The sequence below is a fragment of the Panthera pardus genome, unplaced genomic scaffold (assembly GCF_024362965.1).
Source record: "Panthera pardus isolate Hobbes unplaced genomic scaffold, ASM2436296v1 HiC_scaffold_11, whole genome shotgun sequence".
In the NCBI taxonomy this organism is placed as follows: Eukaryota; Metazoa; Chordata; class Mammalia; order Carnivora; family Felidae; genus Panthera; species Panthera pardus.
Genome location: NW_026526666.1, coordinates 86,055,148 through 86,076,960, shown reverse-complemented (window position 1 = coordinate 86,076,960; position 21,813 = coordinate 86,055,148). Strand labels below are relative to the sequence as shown.

At 56.3% G+C, this 21,813-nt stretch overlaps 1 protein-coding gene across 1 annotated transcript in view; it reads right to left on the bottom strand.

The window, feature by feature from the left end:
* Positions 1-4,597: 4,597 nt before the first annotated feature.
* The window catches only part of AHDC1 (AT-hook DNA binding motif containing 1), a 63,726-nt gene continuing 46,510 nt past the window's right edge, over positions 4,598-21,813 (bottom strand). The window contains 6 exon segments of the mRNA XM_053898755.1: positions 4,598-5,042; positions 14,817-15,081; positions 15,083-17,770; positions 17,772-19,735; positions 20,121-20,158; positions 20,294-20,405. Coding sequence (XP_053754730.1) covers positions 14,860-15,081; positions 15,083-17,770; positions 17,772-19,661 — 4,800 coding nt within the window. The 5' untranslated portion in view covers positions 19,662-19,735; positions 20,121-20,158; positions 20,294-20,405 and the 3' untranslated portion in view covers positions 4,598-5,042; positions 14,817-14,859.

Sequence of the window (21,813 nt, the reverse complement as noted above, 5' to 3'; positions counted from 1 at the left end):
TAATATATTTGCACATAGGGCTAGAAAGGCCACCATGCACACAGCCAACTAGCAAATCTCACCTTCCTAAGCTCTCCCAGCCAGCCAGTCACCCTTCAGCAACCTCCAAGGGCAGCTATCCCCCTGCCACAGACAGGCAAAGACATAAGACCAAATCTGTCAATTCCAACAGACTATGCACTCAAAGGCAGAGACCCCATCTGTTTTGTTCACTGTTATATCCCCAAATGCCTAGGCCATTGCCTGGAATCTTGTAGGTACTTAAGAAATATTTGTGGAATGAATGTGTTTACAGTGTCTCTAACAGTCACTCAGAAAACCCATAGTAATTTACAGCCACTCAGTGAAAAACACTAATGGATACCACAGTGTACACATACTTCTTATGTGTACATAAGATGTACACATCTTCTTCTTATGTGTACATAAGATGTGTACATCTTACGAACACCTAGGACAACACATTAAATATAGGTGTGTGCAGGGGCGCCTGGCTGGCTCAGTCGGGTGGGCGTCCAACTTCGGCTCAGGTCATGATCTCACAGTTCGTGTGTTCGAGCCCCGCGTCGGGCTCTGTGCTGACAGCTCGGAGCCTGGAGCCTGCTTTGGATTCTGTGTCTCCCTCTCTCTCTGCCCCTCCCCGGCTCGCACTCTGTCTCTCTCTCTCAAAAATAAAATAAACATTAAAAAAAAATTAAAAAAAATATAGGTGTGTGCACACAGGTGGGTACTTGTGTATAAACACTCAGCACAATAGTTGGATTGGAGATTCTGAACTTTGCACATTAGAATCACCAGGGTAGCTTTTAAAAATCCCATTACCCAAGACCCATCCAGCCCAATGAAATCAGACTTTCTGGGCTGAGAAACATTGCTCTAGATGAATGGACCTGAAAATGTTGACACATAGGTTATTACCAGGGATGTGGGTAGAGTGGATTTTCACTTTTAACAGTACATCGAAGCTGACTCCCAAACCAGATTACTTGGGTTTGAACTCTGGGATCACTATTTACTCACTGAGTGGTCTTTACCTCTCTGCACTTGAGGTTCCTTCTATAAAACAGGATAATAATCATTACAATAAAGCCTTGTCATAGAATTGTTGTGGACATGGAATGAATTTTATATATAGAGTTTAGAACAGTACCTGGTACATAATAAATAAATCATTTCCTATATTTATTTAAACTTTGAATTAAGAAAATTTTTTCTTTATGTTTATTTTTGAGACAGAGAGAAACAGAGCATGAGTAGGGGAGGGGCAGAGAGAGGGAGACAGAATCCGAAGCAGGCTCCAGGCTCCGAGCCGTTAGCACAGAGCCCGACTCGGGGCAGGAACCCGTGAACCGTGAGATCAAGACCTGAGTGGAAGTCAGATGCTTAACCAACTGAGCCACCCAGGTGCCCCTTGAGTGAATTGTTTAAGCAAGATTTTTTTCTTAATTTAAATTGTTACGGAAGACCAAGGACTAAAAGAAAAGAAAGAAAAGAAGAAAGAAAGAAAGAAAGAAAGAAAGAAAGAAAGAAAGAAAGAAAGAAAGAAAGACTGACCAAGGGCTCTGAGACACACTACTTCTGCCCACTTCTCATGTGGTCTTGGACAAGTCACTTACTCTCTGTCTCGAACCTATTTTCTCATCTATAAATGAGGCGAGTAAATTCTCTACCTCAGGGATTGTTTTGAGGAACACAAACTTCAGGGAAGTATTCAACAACAGTGCTGACCCCCAAACATCTTTGAGCCGCATTGCCTTGATGCTTTCTGGAATCAGGTGCAGGGCTGTGACTGTGGTGAGGCCAAAATTTCTGAAAAGAACAGATCAAAATAGGGTGACCCCCATCCCTGCCCTACCCACCTGGACGGGGTCGGAGAGACTTCCATCCCAAAGGCCGGGCCCTTGGCCCTGGCAGATCTCCCAAGTCTGCTCTCCAAAATACACCTCTGCCCTCCTCACCCCTTACTAAGTCTCAAGACTGAGACCCTTTCCCTCCCGGCGCTCCCATTCTCACGTCGCCCCTCACTTTCACTTTCCAGGAGCTTGCTCTCCAAGTCTCCCTCCCATCCCAGAAACCGTAGCTCCATTCTTGGCAGTGAATCCCCATCCTTTCTCCAAAACCCTCTTCAAGTTAATGAGCCCCCTCCTGGGCTATAATCACCTCCCTAAACTTCCATTTCCTTCCTGGGTCTTCCCTCCCCACCCCCACCAATTCCTGGGCACACAAGCCTTCACTGCTCTCCCTCCCCATTTCAAGTAGAGCCCCCAGTCCCTTCCACTGAATTCCCCCTACTGCCCCCTTACCTCACTGAAACTCCTCTGGGCACCCTCCGTACCCCGCCCCCCAGTCCTCAGCCCCCTCCCCCAACCTCTCCCAAGCCAGCCCCACCTGGACAGCGTTCCCAAGCTTCTTCTGCTTTCTCAGCAGCACTGAACACACTTATTTTCTCCCTGCAGGCAATTCATGGGGCTGAAAACAAGCTTCTCTCGCCTCCCCCACTGGTTCCATCCATGCCACCTACTCCAAAGAGCCTCCACCGGGCTCCAGAGTGACCTTGTCAAAGCCCTCTCCCTGTCCTCTCCCCTCCACACACAGCGTCTGCTCCAAAACGACCTAAGATGTGTGGCTTCTGCCTGCCCCGCCCCCACCTCCCAGGCCTTTGCACGTGCTGTTTACTCCTCAGGTGACAAAGACCCCCTTCCAGGCTCCTACTGGGTCTCACTGCTCCCTGCCCCCACTTGCAGCGCCATACTGGAATGTAGCCTTGAGCTTAGTGTTGCTGCCTTCGCCTCGCCGTGCAGTGAGGCGACAGTGTCTTCTTCTGAGTTTTATGGATGCTTAGAGGGGACTTGGTGGGTGGCTAAACCTCACATCCAGCACAGAGGCTGCCGTTTTAGGGGACTTTTTTTTTTAGGGGACTGTTTTACCTGCCCCATCTGAATCCTCTGGCCTCCTCCTCCAGACAGGTGTCCCCAGAAGCTGGGGGTCTCTCTCCCCCTCACACCAAGGGTTCCTCAGACTCTCTCAAGACCTGAGCCTTGCTGGTTGGGCCATTTGGAGCCCATCCCTTGGGATCTCCTTGATCTTCAGCGGGAGACACACAGAGAGCCACGTTTCACAGAACTTCAGCATGAAGTGGATCCATGGGAAAAGCTGTCTGCTAAAGACCAGGCAGCCCAAAGTGGTCAAGGACAGCCAAGTGCTCCCCAAAGTCAGGGAGTGGGGAACAATTTAGCTTTTCCAGGCCCACCAGAAATAGGCCAGAAATGGGTTTTCTTTATACAAAATTTATAAAAGCTGGGAGGAAACAGAGCTGGGATTTGGGGTTCAGGGTGGAGAGAGAAAGGCAGAAATATCAGGGTTGGGGTGCCTGGGGGGCTCAGTTGGTTGAGTGTCCAACTCTTGGTTTTGGCTCAGGTCGTGATCTCACAGTTTCCTGAGTTCAAGCCCTGCATCTGGCTTTGCGCTGGCAGCACGGAGCCTGCTTGGGATTCTCACTCTCTCTCTCTCTCCCTCCCTCTCTGCCCCTCCCCTGCTCACATTGTCTCTGTATCTCTCAAAATAAATAAACTTAAAAAAAAAAAGTATCAGGGTTACTGGCTTAGTCAAACTTTGGAATTTGCACAGGTGTGCAAATGCAGGTGTGTTGGGGCAAAATGGGGGGCCCGGAGACCAAGGAGACCCAAGACCTGGGGTGAATGGGAGATATGCAAGCAAGAGTACTCCAGTCCTTGTGGGGAAGGGGTGTATCCCACAAGGGTTCTTGGGTTTAGGATGGAACGCGTATCTCAAAGACAGGTTCCCTGAACCAGGGTAGAACTGTAGGGACCAAAGGCTGGGGTGACATAGTACAAATGAAGGGACTAGAGTCAGGAGACCTGAGATCTAGGATGGAATGAAAGGGTCCAGAAGCAGAGAGACCCAAGACCTGATTCATAACGGGGATCCCTCAGGGAGAGGAAACCTAGGACTTGGGGGGAGAACAGGGGATCCTAGAGGCAAGCATCCCTGTACTCTGGGGTCCTGATGCGTGGGACAGAATACAGGTCTCAGGATCAGGGGAGACCCAGGACCAAGACCAGGCAGAATGCCTGGATCTGGGACATAATGCATGGACCAGGGACCACAAAGGCCTATGGAGCTGGCCGGGGAACCCCAGGGGCAAGGGAGACCCAGGGCCTGGGCGGTAATCTGGGAGTGGGGTCTGGGGGCGGTTCCCAGATGCAAAGCTGACTCTGATCCCAGGCAGAAGGGAGAACTCAGAGGGAGGGGACACATGAAGGTATTTCAACTTTGGGGAACCAGTGCCTGACAAAACGCGGCCATGCCTCTTCCAATTCCATCCACCCTCACTCACCCCCTTTCACAAGACACAAGGTGGCTTTTTTTTTTTTTTTTGCTTTTTTTCATTTCTTTTTAATACAAACTTGGATCTTTGGGTGTGTCCTGCCAAAACAGAAAACAACAACAACAACAGAAGAGAAAACCCAAAAGAGTGAAAAATAAGAAAGAAAGAAAAAAAAAAAAAAGCTCCCGCAAGAGGTTCTTCTCCCTCCCCCCTACCATGCGAATTTGCACACCACGGGACCACAGCAGGTTTACAGAATGCAATATACAATCCACGATTTATAATAAAACAGTATATACAATAAATAGGATATTGTTCATTTTTGTCAAACGACCTGTAGATAAATTTCTCAGTGCATACTTGCAGGGGCTCTGGACACCTCGGGGCCCCGCTCGCAACCTCTTGCACACGCTCGCTCTCTCTCTCTCTCTCTCTTTTTTTTTTGTCTTTTTCTAAAACTGTGTTTTGTTTTTAAGTTTTGTACATTTTTAAAAAGTATTTACAATTGCTGGTTTTGTGCAGAAAGGGCTCACCTTCGGCTTCTGCGTGGAGGAGATGGGCAGGGAGAGGTGGGGGGAGGTGGGAGTGCAAGGGGTACCGGGGGGGGGGGTGGGGCGGGAGGCAGAGGGGCAGGCGCTCCTGCCAGAGGACAATGTGGACGCTGGGAGGGGTCTTGGCGTTGGTTTTCTGAAAGCTGCAAAGAAACACAAAAGAGGCAGAAGTCAGCTGTAGGCACAGACATGGAATTCTGAGAACAGGGATGTTAAGAGTGGGACCCCCCACCCACTTCCTACCAGCATCCTGGGAGAAGCTAATGACATCGTTCCTTCTCCCAGAAAACTCCAAAGAGTAACCCCCCCCCCCCAGCCCCCGCGACAATGGACTGCTTCTGGCCTTCTCTGAACTCAGTTTCCCCATCTGTAAAGTAGGTTCGTATCTAAGGCCCGTACCACTGAGAGGTAAAGGAGAGGAGTCAGGGCTCCAGGCAGTGCCGTTGGTTAAGAACTTGGGCTCCTGAGTCAGACACAACCAAGTTCAAATGCTAGCACTACTACCGGATAGCTCTATAACGTTGCGCAAGTCGGTGAATCTCTAGGAGCCTCAGTTTGCTCATCTGTAAAAAAGGGGATAATGAAACCAGCCCATATGTTTGCTGGGAGGATTCAGTGGTTTAAGGTAGATTAACCCTGGTACATAAAACATAATAAAGGATCCTAATTACAAGTCGTAATTATTTTCCTGGGACCTGGGCCAGCTAGGTGCCCCAAGCCTCAGTTTCCTCGTCCAACGATGAGTTTAGGAATTCTGTTCTGAGGAAGGACACGGTGGGGAAGACAGGGCTTGAGCACGGCACAGGTGTGAACTGCACACCCGTGCACTTTTGTTTCTTCTAATTCCAACCCTTTCTCAGCACCCCCCCGCCCCCCCCCCCCCCCCCCCCCCCCCGCCAATGCTATTCTGTTCCTTACAGAGGCTCGAGGTGAGGAGGAAGTCTGTCTGAATAAAGGAAGAAAGAAATTGCCCAGCACAATACCATCAGTGTTTGGCTGTACCCCTCGCCCTCCTGAGGCTCAGAAACTCCCAAGTTCCCAGTCTCTACGATCACTAGACATTGGAGGCCTGAAGTACCCCTTCTCCAGACTTTCCCATTCAGAACCCAAGGTTTTGCTGGGGCTAAGTGGGAAGATGCCCAGAGGGACAGGGATGGGCTGGGTTATTCTCAAGACCGGCAGTCGTTAGCCTGACACTTTCTGAGTTCTGGGGGCCTCCTCGCAGAGCCCTGAAATTCCCATCCCACACTTGGTGAGTGACCCATCCCACCAGAAATAAGGGGTGGGGGGTTCTAAAACTGCCTTCTAAGACCCCTCAGCGGGCCGTCCTCCCTCCCCCACCCCTGCAGGAAACAGGCGGCCACAGAAAGCCTTTCCTCCCTTGTCCTTTCTTGGCTTCCCTTCGCAACAGGGCCACATTTAAATTCTGCTCAGCCTCGGCTGCTGTCTGCTGGGCAGTCGGCCCTGGGGAAGACTTTTGTCCTGAGGCTGGACTTGCCAGGACTCCCCCCAGGGCCAGGGGAGCCAGGTGGGCTCTCACAAGGCTGGGGCAGCCCCCATCCCGGTGTATCACCCAGGCAGGCAGCAAGCAGAGGCGGGAGGGGAAGGGCAGGAGCTGCAGCCCGTGAAGCCCGTCAGGTCCCCTGCAGTGAGGGAGGGTGGTGGATCAGCCGCAGGGGGACGGGGTGCGCCTGTCAGGGGGCAGCTGTGTTAGAACTAGGGTGAACGGTGGGAGAGCAGCTCTTGGGGCAGGGGGTGCTGCTGGGAATGGATGTCAGTTCTCCAGTTAGGGTGACAAACAGGAACAGCTGTAGGGATAAGCAGGGCATCCACGAGGGCACAGGACTACTGTATCTGGGGGAACGGGTGGGTTCAGCTGGGGCCTGGGGGTACCTATCTGTAGGGCAGCCTTACTGCAGTTGAGGAACAGCTGGCAAGCTGAGGAACCGCCGTTGGGGAGACGCGTATAGTGTGCTGGGGTGACAAGTGAGGGGGAGATTCAGGACCAGCTGCTCCAAACCACTCAGCAAGTGGACCATACCAAACCCCAGTCTTCTCTGCTCCCCCTAAGGGCCCCGGGGCAGGCTGGGAGCCTCTGCACAAATCCCTGTCACCCCCGCCCCCTCCGGCCCTTAGCCACTGCCAGTGACCCTCTCCAAGCCAGGTCTCCATGGTGATCTCAGCCCAGCAGGCAGCTCCTGCCAGAACCATTCCCGTGGTGCCGGCGGCCAGGCAGCAGGGAGGCTTTCTCACCCCTCGGCTCAGCCCTCGCTGTCTCACCTTCCTCCTCCCTCTGCCCTCCCCAGCTTTCGGGACTGGGCCAGAATCTGGGGGATGGGGAGAGAATCAAAACCAGAGGTTCCTGAGCGGGGAGAAGGGAGGATGCTATAGCCATGTAGAACCCTGACTTCTACAAAACAAAACTAATGCTGCCATGCCAGGCGGCCCTGTGCTGGGCACTGGGGACAAAGCAGAGGAGACGGATCTGGCCCCTGCCCTTGCGGGGCTCACAGAGCAGAGACCGAAGCAAAGCCGACCGCCAAAGCAGGCAATTTACAAATGTCAGGAGATGGGGGCTGTGCTAAAGGCAGCCGTTGGTGGGGGTGGGGGTGGGGTTCAGGGAGCACAGAGGGGGCACCCAACCCAGCTTTGGCAGGAGGGACTATGGCTCTTCAACTCACTGCTGAGCGCAGCGCCCAGCACATGCCGGCGTCAAGAATATGTGCCGACCCAATGCCAGAGCGACGACCAGTGTAAGTCCAATCAGCATGTCAAGGTCCAGCTCAGGTCTTGCACATCTCCAGGACGCCTCCTTAGACCACCCCGTTACCATAGCTACTGGTGCACTCGTCATTCCCTTCCACGCTCCTCCAGGGCAGAGACCTGTGTATGGTACCTCTACATCCCCAGTGCCAGCATGCACCTGGCGCCCCAGGACACCAGCCATTGTTCATGAGACTTAACCTTTTAGTGCCTCCATACTGAACAACTGCAGAACCACGTTCCACTGAGTCCTCGCGCTCTAGCAGTTTTACCGTCTGAGGTGCCAAGGCATGAAATGGTCTCTGCCGGTCAGTAGGGGCTGGCACCGGGAGCATGGAGGGATAGCGGAGCAGGGATTCACAGTGCTGCAGGTCATGTAGATATCAGGCTGTCCAGGCTGCTCTTCCCCGCAAAGGAGCACATGTTTTGTGTTTTCGTTTAAGCAACCAGCAGACATGTATTCACACCCACTAACTGCCGGGCTGGGAGCCCTGGTCTAACCTCCACCTTCTGGTCTCTGCCCTCCAGGAGGGGGTCTCAACACCAAACAAGGCAGTGGAGCAGAAGGCACAGAGAATGCATGGAAGTTTGAGAGACTGATTTGCCCTGGGTGTGACCCAGGGCAAGCCCTTTCCCTCTCTGGGCTTCAGTTTCTATGTAAAATTGGGGGTTGAATAGGTAATGGAAGAGATCTTCAGGCCCCAAAGAAAAGGGGTCAGAGGCAAACCACAGTTGCCCAAAGGCAACCCCTCTGACATCTTCAGGCAAAGTCAGGCCTGTGAGTCCCTCAAATGTAGAGAGGATACTGCTTCCCTGGGGGCTCAGACCACACTTGACAGATGGGAGGCAGTCTGGCAGGACGGACCGGCTGTAGGGTGTGGGTGTGGCTCTCCTCCCCACTCCAGAACATTTTTTTCAAAATCTGTGTCCACTAGTGACCATAGGCACTCCTTAAATTCTGGCTCTGCCAGCCATTCTCTCCTTAGGGATCTTTCCCCACTTCCTCTACTGCTGGGCATAGAGGGGGAGGCTATGGGGACCAAATAGGGTTCGTATCCATGGTCACCCACCAAGCTTCTGTGTATCTCCCACCTTGCTGCTGCACACTGCTTACCAGTCCTAGGAGGCTCTACACCCAACACCCGTACTCTCTGCCTTCCTGATCAGAGGTGACTCCGCAGGCGGGCACTAGCGAGGCGTATATGTTGGGCACGTGACCGAGTGATCCCCAAGGGCCCCTCCTGGCTCTGTTATTCCATGCTTCCTGCTCGGGTGGCTGTTGTGTCTTTGGGCGAGTCCCCCTCCCTGTCTGTAAACTGGGCGGGGTTGTACTTGGAGAACTCCAAAAACCTAGTTAGCCTGCAGAGTTCAGACTGGTTTATTCATACACCCCTCCCCTGCCCCATCTTAGGAACCTATGTGAGGACAGCAAGGGGGAGAGAGATGGTCTCCTACCGACTCCCAGTGCTCACCTTTCCCTCTCTCAATTCTCTATGATCTACATGCTCCTCTTTGTTTTTTGTTTTGTTTTGTTTTGTACATACTCCTCTTTGACTCAAGGCAAAAAACAACGTCCCAGGCACGATGAGACATCAGGGAAGGCAGGGAACATGCACAGAGACGAGCAGCCAGTCTAAAGGAGCCGATGAGGACGTGATAAGGAGGACATTCCCAGGAAGGGCTGTCATGGATGCATAAAAGGCTGGAGATTAAGTGCGCCTGGGAAGGATCCTGGAACACTTCTTGGAGGAGGTGATGTCTGAATGAAAGATAGGAACTGACAGGTGGGAGATGGATGGTAGGCAGGAAAGGGCAGCCCAGGCCAGGGACAGCCAGAGGAAAGGCACAGGGTACCCTGGGGAAAGGCTGCCCCGGAAAGCTCCCTCCTAATTCCACATTCTAGGGCTGGAAAGGGAGAGTGTGTGAAGAGGTCAGAGACGAAAAAGACCTGACTACCTGGAATACCAGGCTAGGTAGCTGGGCCTTTATTTTGTGAGACTGGAGAGAGGATGCAATCAAAAGATGTTAAGCAACGGAGTCACAGGAGCAAATGGACTTGAATTAATTCATCCAGTAAATATTTGGGGGGTGGGGAAGGGGCTCCAGACACCATGCATCCAGAAATGCTGAACAAGCACTTTGGTGGCCACAAAGGGGAGAATGCACTCGGGCTGGGGGCAGGACTCAGGGCAGAGCTGTGGCAGGCACCGGTTGCACTGACCCAAGGCTACAGCTTCTGGAGCCTCAAATTTGTTCAAGACCCATTTTCTGCCTCCAGGAAGCTCTTGCTGCTCGCCCTGCTCATGGTTCAGGAGGGCGGCCCCTGGTATATCCGGTGGGACTATTTCAGTCCTTGCCCTGGAGAGTGATGCCCACATGGAGGCTTTCAATGAACACCTGTTTATAGGCTGTAAACGCCATGAGGGCAGGACATTGCTTGTCTCGTTCAGTGGTATCCTCAGCACCAGATGCAATACCTGGCCCAGGGCAGGTGTGGCTGGCTCGTGTGTGTTGAACACAGAATTAACCTACGTCCCCTTGCCCTCTAGCATAGAGGGCACTATGGCAGCAAAAGTCATGATGACAAAGATGGAAAATCTGCTGGGAGAAAAAAAAACCACGATGTATTACAAAGTCACAAGGCTATCTTTTTCAGATGATCTGCACTGAGAGAGGGGACTGGTGCGAAGAACCGCATGGGAAGCGTGTCTAGCTGACCTGGGTCATTTAGAAGTCTGGGTCCCGTTGCCCATCAGGCTTCAGAGGCCTTGGGGTGGAGCCTGTGACTTACCTTGTCTCTGCACCACTCCCCTCTCCAGGGACGAATCGGCCAAAAACTAGGTGGTGTTTGTTTCACAGCCTCCCACCAAAGGCCCCAAACCCACACTAGATACAAAATCCTTCCTAGGAGACAGCAGGGACAGCAGGTGAAGGAAGCCTGGCTACAAAGTCCGGAGCAAGGAGGAAAGGGTCAGAGGTGTGTGTGTGTGTGTGTGTGTGTGTGTGTGTGTGTGTGACATAGACTGGGTGACAGAATTCAGCTGGTGGGAGGCATTTATCCACTCATTTACCAACCACTGGCTACGTGCCTATTGTGTGCCAGGGACCGGGCTAAGGGCTTCAGGGGTAACCTCATTAATTCTACAAGATACGCGGCAAGGTGATGTGACTCACCAGGTCACACAACTGGTAAGGGATGGAACCAGGCCCTGCACGGAGGCTGGTCTGCACCTACACGCATGCTCCTTGCCACGATCCTCCCGTTTCAGGGCCTCACCCCCTCAGGTTCTTCCGGGTCCACAGGGATGCGGGGAAATGGGGGAGGAGGAGCATGAGAGAGCATGTTCACAGAGAGATTATATTTCCAGGAAATGAGGGCTCAGAATGAGAAGGCCTGGCCTGAAAATGGCTGTGCGAGAGGCAAGAAATAGGATGGGAGGGAGGACAGTGTGAAAAAGGGCCCGCAAGAGGCCGGGGAGAGACGGCTGACCCCAGACGTGAGGGCTTCTTGCTCAGAGCCAGAGGCAAGATCAAGCGACCTCTTGAGGTTTCAAGACACAGAGAGACAAAGCACAGAGCAGCCGGGGCCTGGCCCAGGTCCGGGCATGCCTCCTGACCCTGGCTGGCTTAGTGGCCTTGGTTGGAAACTGCTTCCTGCTCTGGTCAGGCCCCAGGCTGGTGTAACCTTGGAAGACCTGTGACATTTCTCTTGGCCTCAGGTCCAGGCCTGAGAGGGAATAGGGAGGACAGGGGGACTTGACATTCCTGAGCACCTTGGAGGGCCCTTCCTGATCCCATCCCCATCCCCAGGGTCTAGGTAGGGCTGATCTTCAGTCATGGGGGCCCAGTGTGGAGTCAGTCTCCCTGGCTCTGCTTTCCATCTAAGGGACTGGAGATGGGGCCCAAGCGCTCCCCACCCCCTACCCCTTCCCTCTCTGTCCCACCAGCTCAGTTCTCTGACCAAGGGGGTCCCACATTTCCAACTCTGGCTCCCCTGAGCTTTCCTCTTCTAACTCACAGTGGGGTGTGACCTCCCCTTGCCCACAGTTCCCTCTGCCTGGAATGCCCTGCCCCCCGCCCCAAGTCTCTGGCTGTCCAAATCCTGCCTATTTTTCAAGGTCAAGTTCAAATGCTTCCACAGAACCTCAAAATCCATTTAAAATGTCAGACCCAGAAACATTTGTAGGGAGTGTCCAATCTGTCATTTGGTGGATGGTGACTCAGTGGCATGGGCTGGAGGGGGAGTGGTATGGCAGGGTACCCAGGTTCTGGGGAAGCAATACTGAGTTCAAATCCTGACTACACCATTCACTAACTGTGGATACCCTGGCAAGGTTCAGAGCTGCACCTGCTTCCTCGATAATCTGATGGGGTGCCAGGGGGAGGGCGCAACCATTTCCTGGCCTGCTGTGAAGGGTCAGCGAGGCAGCATTGCATGAAGGCCCCAGCACAGATAATGTGCCCCTTTTTTCACCAGAAGTTCTGAAAGATGACTTCTGACCCTACCACCCACCTTCCTGGTACATAAGCTTTGTTTCTCCCTACGTCTGGGCACCTGCCACTTTCCACCAGGTACTGGTTTTAGCTTCCTGGGGTGGATGCTGAGCTCTGAGGACAGGAGCCGTGTCTGCTTTGCTTCCCCTATGCCTGGTACTGGGACGGGCATCGAGGGGCTCAAGATGTGAGGCTGAGCTGAACCACTACTCCTGATACTTGCTCTGGGGGGGGGGGGGGGGGGGTTGGGAGGGCGCCTTCTAGCGGAGAACTCCTCAATGGTTCCCACTGGTCTTGGAATATAATTCAAACTCCTTCCAATGCCCTGCCTGCCCTGCCTGCTCGGTCAGTGTTACTGTCCTCCTATCAGTTTTTCAAATCTGAGCTCCTTCCTACCCCAGGGCTTTACCCATCGCTGTTCCCTCTGCCCAGAATGTTCTTCCCACTCCCTGTCTAGCTGATGCCCCTTCAGGCATCAGCTTCAGGATCTGGTCAGCCTGGTGCAGGCTCCCACGGCCTCCTACCTTTTCCTCTTTTGCAGTCCTTTGTACAGCAATCGTTACCAAATGATTATCAAATGTCCTTCTTTCTAAACTGGAAGCCCCCTGAGGACCAGGACCTCCTCTGTGGTGTTCACTGTGGTGCCCCCCCAATGCCTGGGTCACAGTGGGTGCTGGACAGATGTCTCTGGAGCAACTGAATGCATCAGTCTGAGGACAGTGCTGTCAACTCCCAGCCCCTGAGTAGGGAGTGTGGCCAGAATGTGGGGCTGGATGGCATCCCAGTTCCTCCTGTGTTCAGGCCTCACTGGATGGCTCCATTATGTATCTCACTGAGCTGTGACCTGCTCAAACACCCAGCCCCCACATTCATTTATTTTCCCACCCAGAGCCCAGGAGGAACGGTTTTTTGGATTATTTCACATTTCTGGATTATCCATGAGACATCTCCCCTCCAGTGAGAAGGATCAAGAGTTTGACATTTTAAACCCTAAGCAGCTTCTCCCTGGCCTGCTTCAGATCTGCAGCACTGCTGCTTGCAGTGAGACGCATGGGGAATGGAAGGCCATTTTAATCTTGGCCTTGGCTTCATTAGGAGGAAACTATGCTGCCAAAAAAAAAAAAAAAAAAAAAAAAAAGGTTGGTCCACTGTCTATGCCATGCAGGGTGGAACACCTAAAAGATGATCAAAGTCAAATTTCTTGAACAGATGGGGAAACAGAGGCCCAGAGCTGGAGGGAGTAAAAGCGTGGTCAAGGGCATACAGCAAGTTGATGGCCAACTGGGGAACGGTCCTTCTCCAGGCCGCCTGACTCCCGCGTGCTGCCCTTTGCCACCTCTGGGCACCAAGGGACGTGGGGTCAGGCAGAAAGGGGATGATAAGTTTCCACTGACACAACTTCAGGACCCTGAGTCACCCTGGCCTCGAATGGCCTCCCCAGAGCAGGGATGGGACTTTCCAGGAGCCCTGCTATTCCTCCTCCAGGAAGAGACACTCCCAGGAGGCTGCGGTGGCAGCAGAGGTGGAGGGTGAAGGGCTGAGACAGGCCCCCAGTCCCCTTCCCCGCCACCTACCACATCTGAGCCACTTTGGTGACGGGTCTGTTGTCCAAACAGTGAAGATCTGATGGACCAGCTGTGGCTGTCTTCTGGAGCTGGTTGTGCTTCAAGAAAATGACTCTTCCAACCCTGTCTCTTTTATACCATTTTGGAGGCATTTCCCCCTCGTTTATTTTCCTTTTCTTAAACAAAATCTTAAGAATACTAAAATTTTTGACTCCACCTAATGAGGACACGGTGCCTAAACATCTAGCGAAATTTAGCAGAACTCTTGGAAAAGCATTCGGCTTCCGGAAAGGGACTGGTTTCTTCTAGGCAGGAAATATCCTGCCTGGGGATAGACCCACTGGGTGCGGGTTGTCAGGCACAGCAGGATCCCAGCAACCTTTCTCCACTTCTGGATCCCTATCCCGCCTGCCTCTGACCACTCTGAGCCCACCTCAGGTCGAAGATATTGACAAATAATCTCTGGGTGCACCCCGAGGGACCAGGAAAGACACTTCAGGCCATTCTGTAAAAAGCCCTCGCAGAGCGTGACCAAGACATAGTGACCACACCCTCGGCCTGACCCCTGCCAGACTGCAGCTCGGACTAAATGAAGCTCCTAGAGAAGTGTGGGAGGCTGGCAGGGGCCGTACCTTGGATGGGCCCTGGCAGTTAATTATCACCCTGCTTCACCTTTCGCTCATCTCCCACAGGGCCCTGCACATGCCCTCCCTTGCGAGAGGTCAAGTGGTAGGTATTTCCTGGGACTCAGGCAGTGCCCGCCTAGGAGCTGGCCTGGACAAGGAAGATAAACATTTGATGAACCAAACCAGATGGCCGCATCCAGTCCAGGGTTCTCCAACCATTTCAGTAACTCAACGTCCAAGCCTCATGCTGGGTTCCCCACCCAAGCACCCCATCTCTTCCTGAAGACCGTCCCCAACACCTAATCCCAGACTCCTTCCTGAATCCCAGCTTCCTATTGTCGGGTCCCTGAGCTTGTCCTTAAATCCTTCCTGCTCATCACTGCACCTCTTCCCCTTGTCCAAGCTCTAACGTCCTCATCCTTCCCACCCCCCAGGCCTCCGCCCACTCCACCCGCATCCCCAGACTCACCCAGGAACAAAACCTCGAGGTCCAGTCGGCACTTCAGTTGGCACTACAGGGAGGTGACGGTGAATGTGTCCTCAGGGTGAGGTTCCGCCATGGGCCCCAGGAAGCCGCTCTTGGGGCCCCCACCCAGGCCGGGATGCGCCTGCGGCATAAAGCCTGGATACCTGTAGGCGGTATCCTGCAGGGGCAGCAGCGAGTCCCTCGGCACAGGGGACAGGGTCAAGTCACTAAGGAGTGGGCAGCCATAGCCAGCAGCGGCAGCAGCGGGGGCCACGGGGTGGGCCAGGCGGCCGGGCCATCTCCAGTGGCTCCTTGTCGGCCTTGGGCGTGGCCGGCGGGCTAGCCAGGTGTGGGGCACTGAGGCACGCGGCCTCCGTCCTGCCCAGGAAGTCAGCCAGCAGCCCCGTACCCACCTTCCCTTCATAGGGCGGGCTGCGGGCAGCTGAGCCTGGCGGGTACCAGTAAGCTGTGCCCTTGCAGCTGGGGGAGTCATAGTGGGGCTGGCCCAGTGGCAGGTCCCGACAGCTAAGATGGGCCTGGGCTGCAGCTGCGTGGCCCAGGCTGGCCCCCTGGAGCCCATGCTTGAGGGGCTCGCAGGCAGCCAGCTTTGTGGGTGGCGGCCGCAGCTCCTCCTTGAAGCCCAGTGTGGGTGAGCAGGTGGGTGAGTACGCCTTCTGCAGGCCAGCATCAAACACCGTGGGTGGGTGGGCCAGAGGCGGGAAATGCTTGCCGTCTAACTCAGGAGCACCCAGGCTGGGCGAGTCGCAGTGGAAGCCTTGGCCGAAGGTGCCGTCAGAAGGGGTGGACGGGTTCATGGAGTAGGGTCCCATGAAGTCACAAGGGTCTCGCTCACCCACACCAAAGGCCCTTGACTGGGACGGCAGTGGCGACATGCTGCTGTCTCCACTGTAGTAGTCCAGGCCGAGGTCCGGGCTGTCCTGGAACAGGGGGTTGACTGGCTGCGGCTTGGGGATGAACTTGGCTTTGGCTGCTGCACCGCCTCGCTCCTTCTTGGCTGAGCAGGCCCCACCACCCCGTCCACCTCGTGGTTGCCGGGGCCCGGTGCTCCGTTTGGACGGGTAGCCTGAGGCAGTGGCCGAGGCAGACGATGGAAAGCCCAGATGTGAGGCCTCGAACAGGTCCACCTTCTTCCGCCGTCCACGGCCCGGCTTGGAGCTGCTCTGGAAGAGGACGCTCTGGTTCCAGTTGTAGCCGGGGGCAGAGGACGCCTCATTCCAGTCCATCATTAGTTTCTCCAGGCTGGACAGGCTCGACTGGCCCTCGCTGCTCGAGGCCTCGCTGTTGGCACGCCGAAAACCGCCGCCGACCGGTTGATTGAACTGGGTGCTGTCGGAGGATGACTCGGAGAAGGTCTCGGACACGGCCGTCTGCTGCTTCACCTTCTGCGGCGTGTAGTTGGAGATGTCCAGTATCACGTTGGGCTCGCTGACGTGGCAGTCGAAACCGGGATTGTAGAGCTGACTGAAGGCCTCCGAGGCCCAGTCCAGGCCTCCATAGCCCTGCCGGAAAGGCCACTGAGAAGCCCCCGCAAACTGCCGACAGTTTTCAGGCGAGGGCTGGAAGGAGGAGGAGGAGGAGGAGGCGGCAGAGGCAGCAGAGGTGGCAGAGGCGGTGGTGCCCTTGGGTACCATGTAGCCGCCGGGTGAGACGGTGCTGGCCCGGCTGTCACAGCGCAGGGGTGTGGGGGCTGAGCCAGAGAAGGGGGCCCCCTCAGAGCTGTTGAAGAAGGAGGCCTTGCTGGGTGGCAGGCAGGGGCCACCAGTAGGCGGTGGGGCGTAGCCGGCGCTGTGGGCGCTGCTGGGAGAGGCAGGCAGGCTGTTGCCGCTGCCGTAGGCGAAGCTGCAGTCCTTGCTGTTAGCACAGTCCTGGCCCGTAAAGGGCTTAGCCGGGGCAAAAACGCTTTGTCCGGCCCCGTAGCCGCCATATTGGGGTGGGTAGGTGTTGGTGGGTGGGTGGGTGGTAGGTGAGCGGGCCACAGCTGAAGGTGGGGGAGCCAGTTTCGGGAAGGTCTCGGCTGCCCGGCAGTCTGAAGTGGCCGGAGTTATCCCATAGCTCGCTGCCCGGCCTGGTGGGAAGGTCTGGCGAGAGGGCAAGACGGGCTGGAAGGAGGGGTCCGCACCAGCCCCGCTGCTGCCCACAGCCACTGGGCTGGCCTTGGCTCCCCGGCTGGGGAAGGTGGCCAGGCCCCGCTGGGAGGGCAGGGTGCTGGTGGGGGGCCCTGCGTAGGTGCCTGATGCCTTCCGGGACTCGGGGCGAGAGGCTGAGAGGGCAAAGTCTAAGAGGTCGGAGGAGTCATCCGAATCGAGCAGTGAGCGAAAATAGCCGGTGAAGAGGTTTTGGCGCTCCTGGCTGAGCTCGGTCTGACCCGCAGGTGCACCTGTGCTGTAGTAGCTGCCGCGGCCTGAAGCCCCGCTCTCTAGTCCAGTGGAGGCAAAGGCCTGGGCCTCGGTCCCCTGGAACCCACAGTTTCGGCCGGCTTGCCCGCCTGGGTGCCCATGGTGAGGGGCCCAGCCGCCACCCTTGTCCCCGGCCCACTCGGCGCCTGCCTCCCCAAAGCCTGGGCCACTAGGCACCTGTTCTGGGAACAGAGTCCCGTTCTTCCGGGACCGCCTCTTGCGCTTGGGCTTCCCAGTCATGGCGTCCACCTCCCCCCGGCCCCGTTTGCGTGGGTGCCCCAATTCGGTGAGGCTGGGACCCCCAACGCCAGCAGCTGTCACTGCCACCACTTTCTTTTTCTTGCCGATGCCCTCGAAGAAGTCACTGAAGGAGCATCGGGCTGCCTTGGCTGCATGGCCCCCACCCCGGCCACCAAAACCGCCTGCTTTACCACCACGCCGTCGGAAGCCCTGCACACGGTGCAGGAAGTGGGAGATGCTCTGGGTGTCGGGTGCCTGGTGTACCGACTCGGGCTCGCTGGGTGTCCAGCAGCGGGGGGGGTGAGCACCGCCCAGCGCACTGGCTCTGGCGGTTCAGGAAGGCCAGCTTGGCGAGGACGTCAGAGTACTCGGCCTTACTGTCATTGGCGTCTGCTGCGTAGGATGGCTGGGGAGATGCCAGCTTCTGCTTCCGCCGCCGCCGTTTCTTCACCTCTGGCATGGCCATGGTGGCCGCTGCCACGGTGGCCGCTTCAGCCGCTACCACCGCTGGCTCCTTGGGCTTGCCGGGACCCAGAAGCAGGTTCTTAGGAGGGCGGCCGCGTTTACGCTTAAGAATAATGGGCATCTCCCCGGGCGGGAAGACCACCACCACGTTCCGTCCATTGTTCTTCATCTTCAGCAGCGGGGTGGGCTCGGCTGACACGCGCAGGCCCAGCTCCTTGCCCTCCACACTGAGGCTGCTGCTCAAGGATGACACCTTGTATGTGGTCTTGTTCCGCCGCCCCAGTGATACAGGGATTTTGGCCATCTTCACCACCATGCGCCGCACACCCCGGCACTTGCCTTTGCGGGTAGGGGCTACTGGAGTCTGGGAAGATTCTGGCTCCAGCTCTGGGACTGGGCCTGGGCCCGGCAGGGCAGGAGGTGGTGGAGGCGGCGGCGGCGGGGGCTCGGCCAGGGCAGCTGCCAGCCCTGTGGGCATAGGCAGGGGCAGCAGGCGGCCCTCTGGTCCAGCGTCTGCCTTGCGTCCCCGTCCAGCTTTCCGCCGGCGACACAGGATCTTTGGCCTATCAGTGCGCCGCAAGGCGTACTTGGGGTGACCCTCGGGCCCATGGGGGCCGTGGGGTGAGCACAAGTCCAGGCGCAAGGGCTCAGCCAGTGGGCAGGGCCCCAGGGGCTGCTGAGGCTCCAGACGGCGGCCAGGGACATCAAGCAACTTGGGCAGGGGGTCAAGTGCCTGAGGGTCAAGCAGCTGCGACTCCAGGGAGTCGGGCAGGGTATCCAGGGCCTGGAGAGCCAGGCCTGGCAGCCCCAGAGGATCAGCAAGAGGTTGCAGGGGTGGCAGCTCCAAAGCTTCCCCGAGCGGCTCTAGAGCCTGTGGGTCCAGGAAGCGGGGCTGGGGGTCCAGGAGCTGAGGCTCTGGCTCAGGAGATGGTGGCTCGAGGGCCTGGGCCTCCAGCAGCTGGGCCTCGGGGCAAGTTAGGGAGGCTAGCTCGCTAAGGATGTCGGCGTCAGCAAGTTCTGAGTAATCAGGGCCGTCTGGCTCAGGCTCTGGGGGCAGACCGGTGGCCGCGGCCGTGGCTCCGGGACTATGGCCTTGACCAGGCTGGGGGCTGTCCCTAGGCTCGGGCTCAGGCTCATAGAGTGGGTGGCTGGGCCTCTCGGACTTAGCATGGGGGGTGGCCCGCTCCTCAGGGCTGCGGATGCTGTTGGCCAGGCTGGGTGAGGAGAAGAAGCTGTACTGAAGGTCACCAGGGGGCGGGGCAGGCGGGCGGCTGAGTCGGAGGCCACCGCAGTCCAGGTGCACACCGCTATGCTGCAGGTCTTGGGAGAGTCGCGTCAGGTCCTTCATGATGTCAATCAGCTGCACCACTGGACGCAGGTTCACCCGCCCGTTGTCCCAGCGACGTCGGGAGCTGTTGCCGTCTCCCGCGGGTGTGGGGCAGCGGGCCTGTGAGACGGGACGGGCCGCCCTTGGGGGCAGCGGGTCGTCCCCCTTGGCAAGGACTGGTGGGCGCCGGGTGCTGGGGTCCCGGCGTGGGGGTGGGCGTGGGTTCTCGGAGAAGGTGTGGGCGAAGGCCTTGTCGGGTGGGCTGGCAGGGGGCCGGGTAGGAAGCAAGGGCCGTGGGGTAGGGGGGCCGCCGGGGTAGTACTTGGGCTCCCGGAGGTAGTCAGGAGAGCTGCACACGGCACTGGAAGTCACCACCAGGCCCTGGGGCTTCACACGCATCCTGACCTTGTCCTCCGCGGGCCGCCGGGCGGGGCCGGGGCTGACATGAGGGTGCGAGAAGCCGGGACCAAGACCTGCCGGGCAGGACAGGCAAGAGAGCCCTCACTCGATGCCCAAGACCTTCTCAGCTTCCCACGTCCTCAGTGAACCCCTGCACCTCTCCCATGAGTCCCTTCAAGCCCAACGTCCCGTTGACTCCCAGCCCTTCCCAAACTACCCCATGCACCGTGAACCCCTCAGGGGTCCCAGTTCTACCGAGTGACAGCTCACCCACTTCCAGACGCCGGCTATGGGCTCAGGGAGAAGAGGATGCCTGCCTTTGAGAGGGAAGCCCATCGGCAGACTGGGGCGGCCACTCCAGATCAAACTTACGCAGAGGGCCAGGAAATCCTATCAAGGGCATGACCTCTTCCCTCTTGCCCCCATCCTCAGGACTCCAGGAGAAGCCTGGCCACTCACCCTCGGCTCTGCCGCCTGGGCTGTCACACTGGAGATCTCTGTGGACAACAAGACAGGCAACAGAGGATCTGAATGGTCTGGTGGCCACAGCCCAACCTCTGCCCGCTGGCCCAGTCTTCGCACACCACCCCCGGCTCCCTCGGTGCTCCCTCCAGTGCACACACCCGGCTGACCTGGGAGAGAGAGGGCCCCCGTGCCTGGGGGCTCTGCCGGTTGCTGGCTGTCAGCTGGGGGTGCTGGGGAGCAGCTTCGGCCTGAGCCCAGGCCTCGGGGCGTGGACAGCGCCTGGAAAGGACCACCGCAGCTCAGGTTTAGTGAGCACCTACTGCGCGCCAGGCGCTGGGCTGGAAGCTGTCCAGGCATCGTTTCATTTAATTCTTCATACAAATCCTGTGAGGTAGGGGCTATTAATAACCCCATTTTGCAGATGAAGAAATGGAGGCTCAGAGATGAAGTCACATCATTCATTCATATACTCATTATTTATGGAGTGCCTACTTTGCACAAAGACCGGGTAGACAAACAGTGATCACATAATCATAACTGATTTAATTATTACTGGGATAAGAGCTGCAAAGAAAAAGCGAAGAGTGCCTCAGGTCAGAGGTTTAACAATCATACCAGGGAGTCAACAACAATAAAAGCTCACACTCTGGGGATACTTTCTCTGCTGCCAGACGATGGGCTAACAAGCACTTTTTGTGGGTGATCTCATCTAAGCCCCCTGCAAACCTGAGATCAGTGTGATTATCATCCCCTCTTTTACAGGTGAGGAAACCATCTACTGGAAGGTGGTGAGAACCACGAAGGCACTTCCAATCCAACACCCGGATCAGCACGTGGCCCACAGGCATGCTTCAGAAAATATTTACTATTTCTTATGAATGAATGAACGAGGTACACAGAGCAATGAGCCCGGCCTTTTTCCATGTAGTTCTCTCTCGCCCCTCTCCAGACCAAAAGTGGAACCCAGGAAGGGTGCGGAGTGAGGGTGAGAGACAAGAATGTGGAAAGGGCCATTGTCTGACCCCTCTCTCACCTTTATCAGACAGACACTCTCTGACCCTCCACCGGCCCCACGCACCTCTGGCCACAGTCTGGCCCCTGCTACCTACTCTCAGAGTTGTCTCCACATCCCCTTCATAGTATTTATCACAACTGCAAACAATTACTTGTATGACTGGCTTTTTGGTGTTGTCTCCCCCCAGAGCATGGGCCCTTTACGGGCAGGGACTATATCCGTCTTGTTTACCACGGTATCCCCTGACCTCAGGGCCTGGGCTTTGGATGCTACGTAAATATTTACTGACTGACTCCCTGAGCTGGTCAGGGCAGAGCTGGGATTTAAATCCAGGCATGTCTGACTCCCAAGGGAGCCTGAAGACTCAGGGCCCTGACCACGGGAAGGGTCTTAAAAGTTGGACCCCGATCACTCCTTGGTGTTTGGCTCTGACCTGATCCCGTGGGTCGATCCCCCACAGACACACGTAGACTCCTACCAGCTGCTGCCCAGTGCTATCATCCCACGGGAACACTGCAGAGCCAACTCAGGGACAGGATGGTGTGGAAAGGAACATTCTTTCGCTCCCCTGCGGTGGGCAGCGATTTGCAATCTACAAAGCACTTCCACACATATGACCCATGGAATCTTCCCAGCAACCCAGGAGCCATGGTTTACGATCCCTGTGTTACA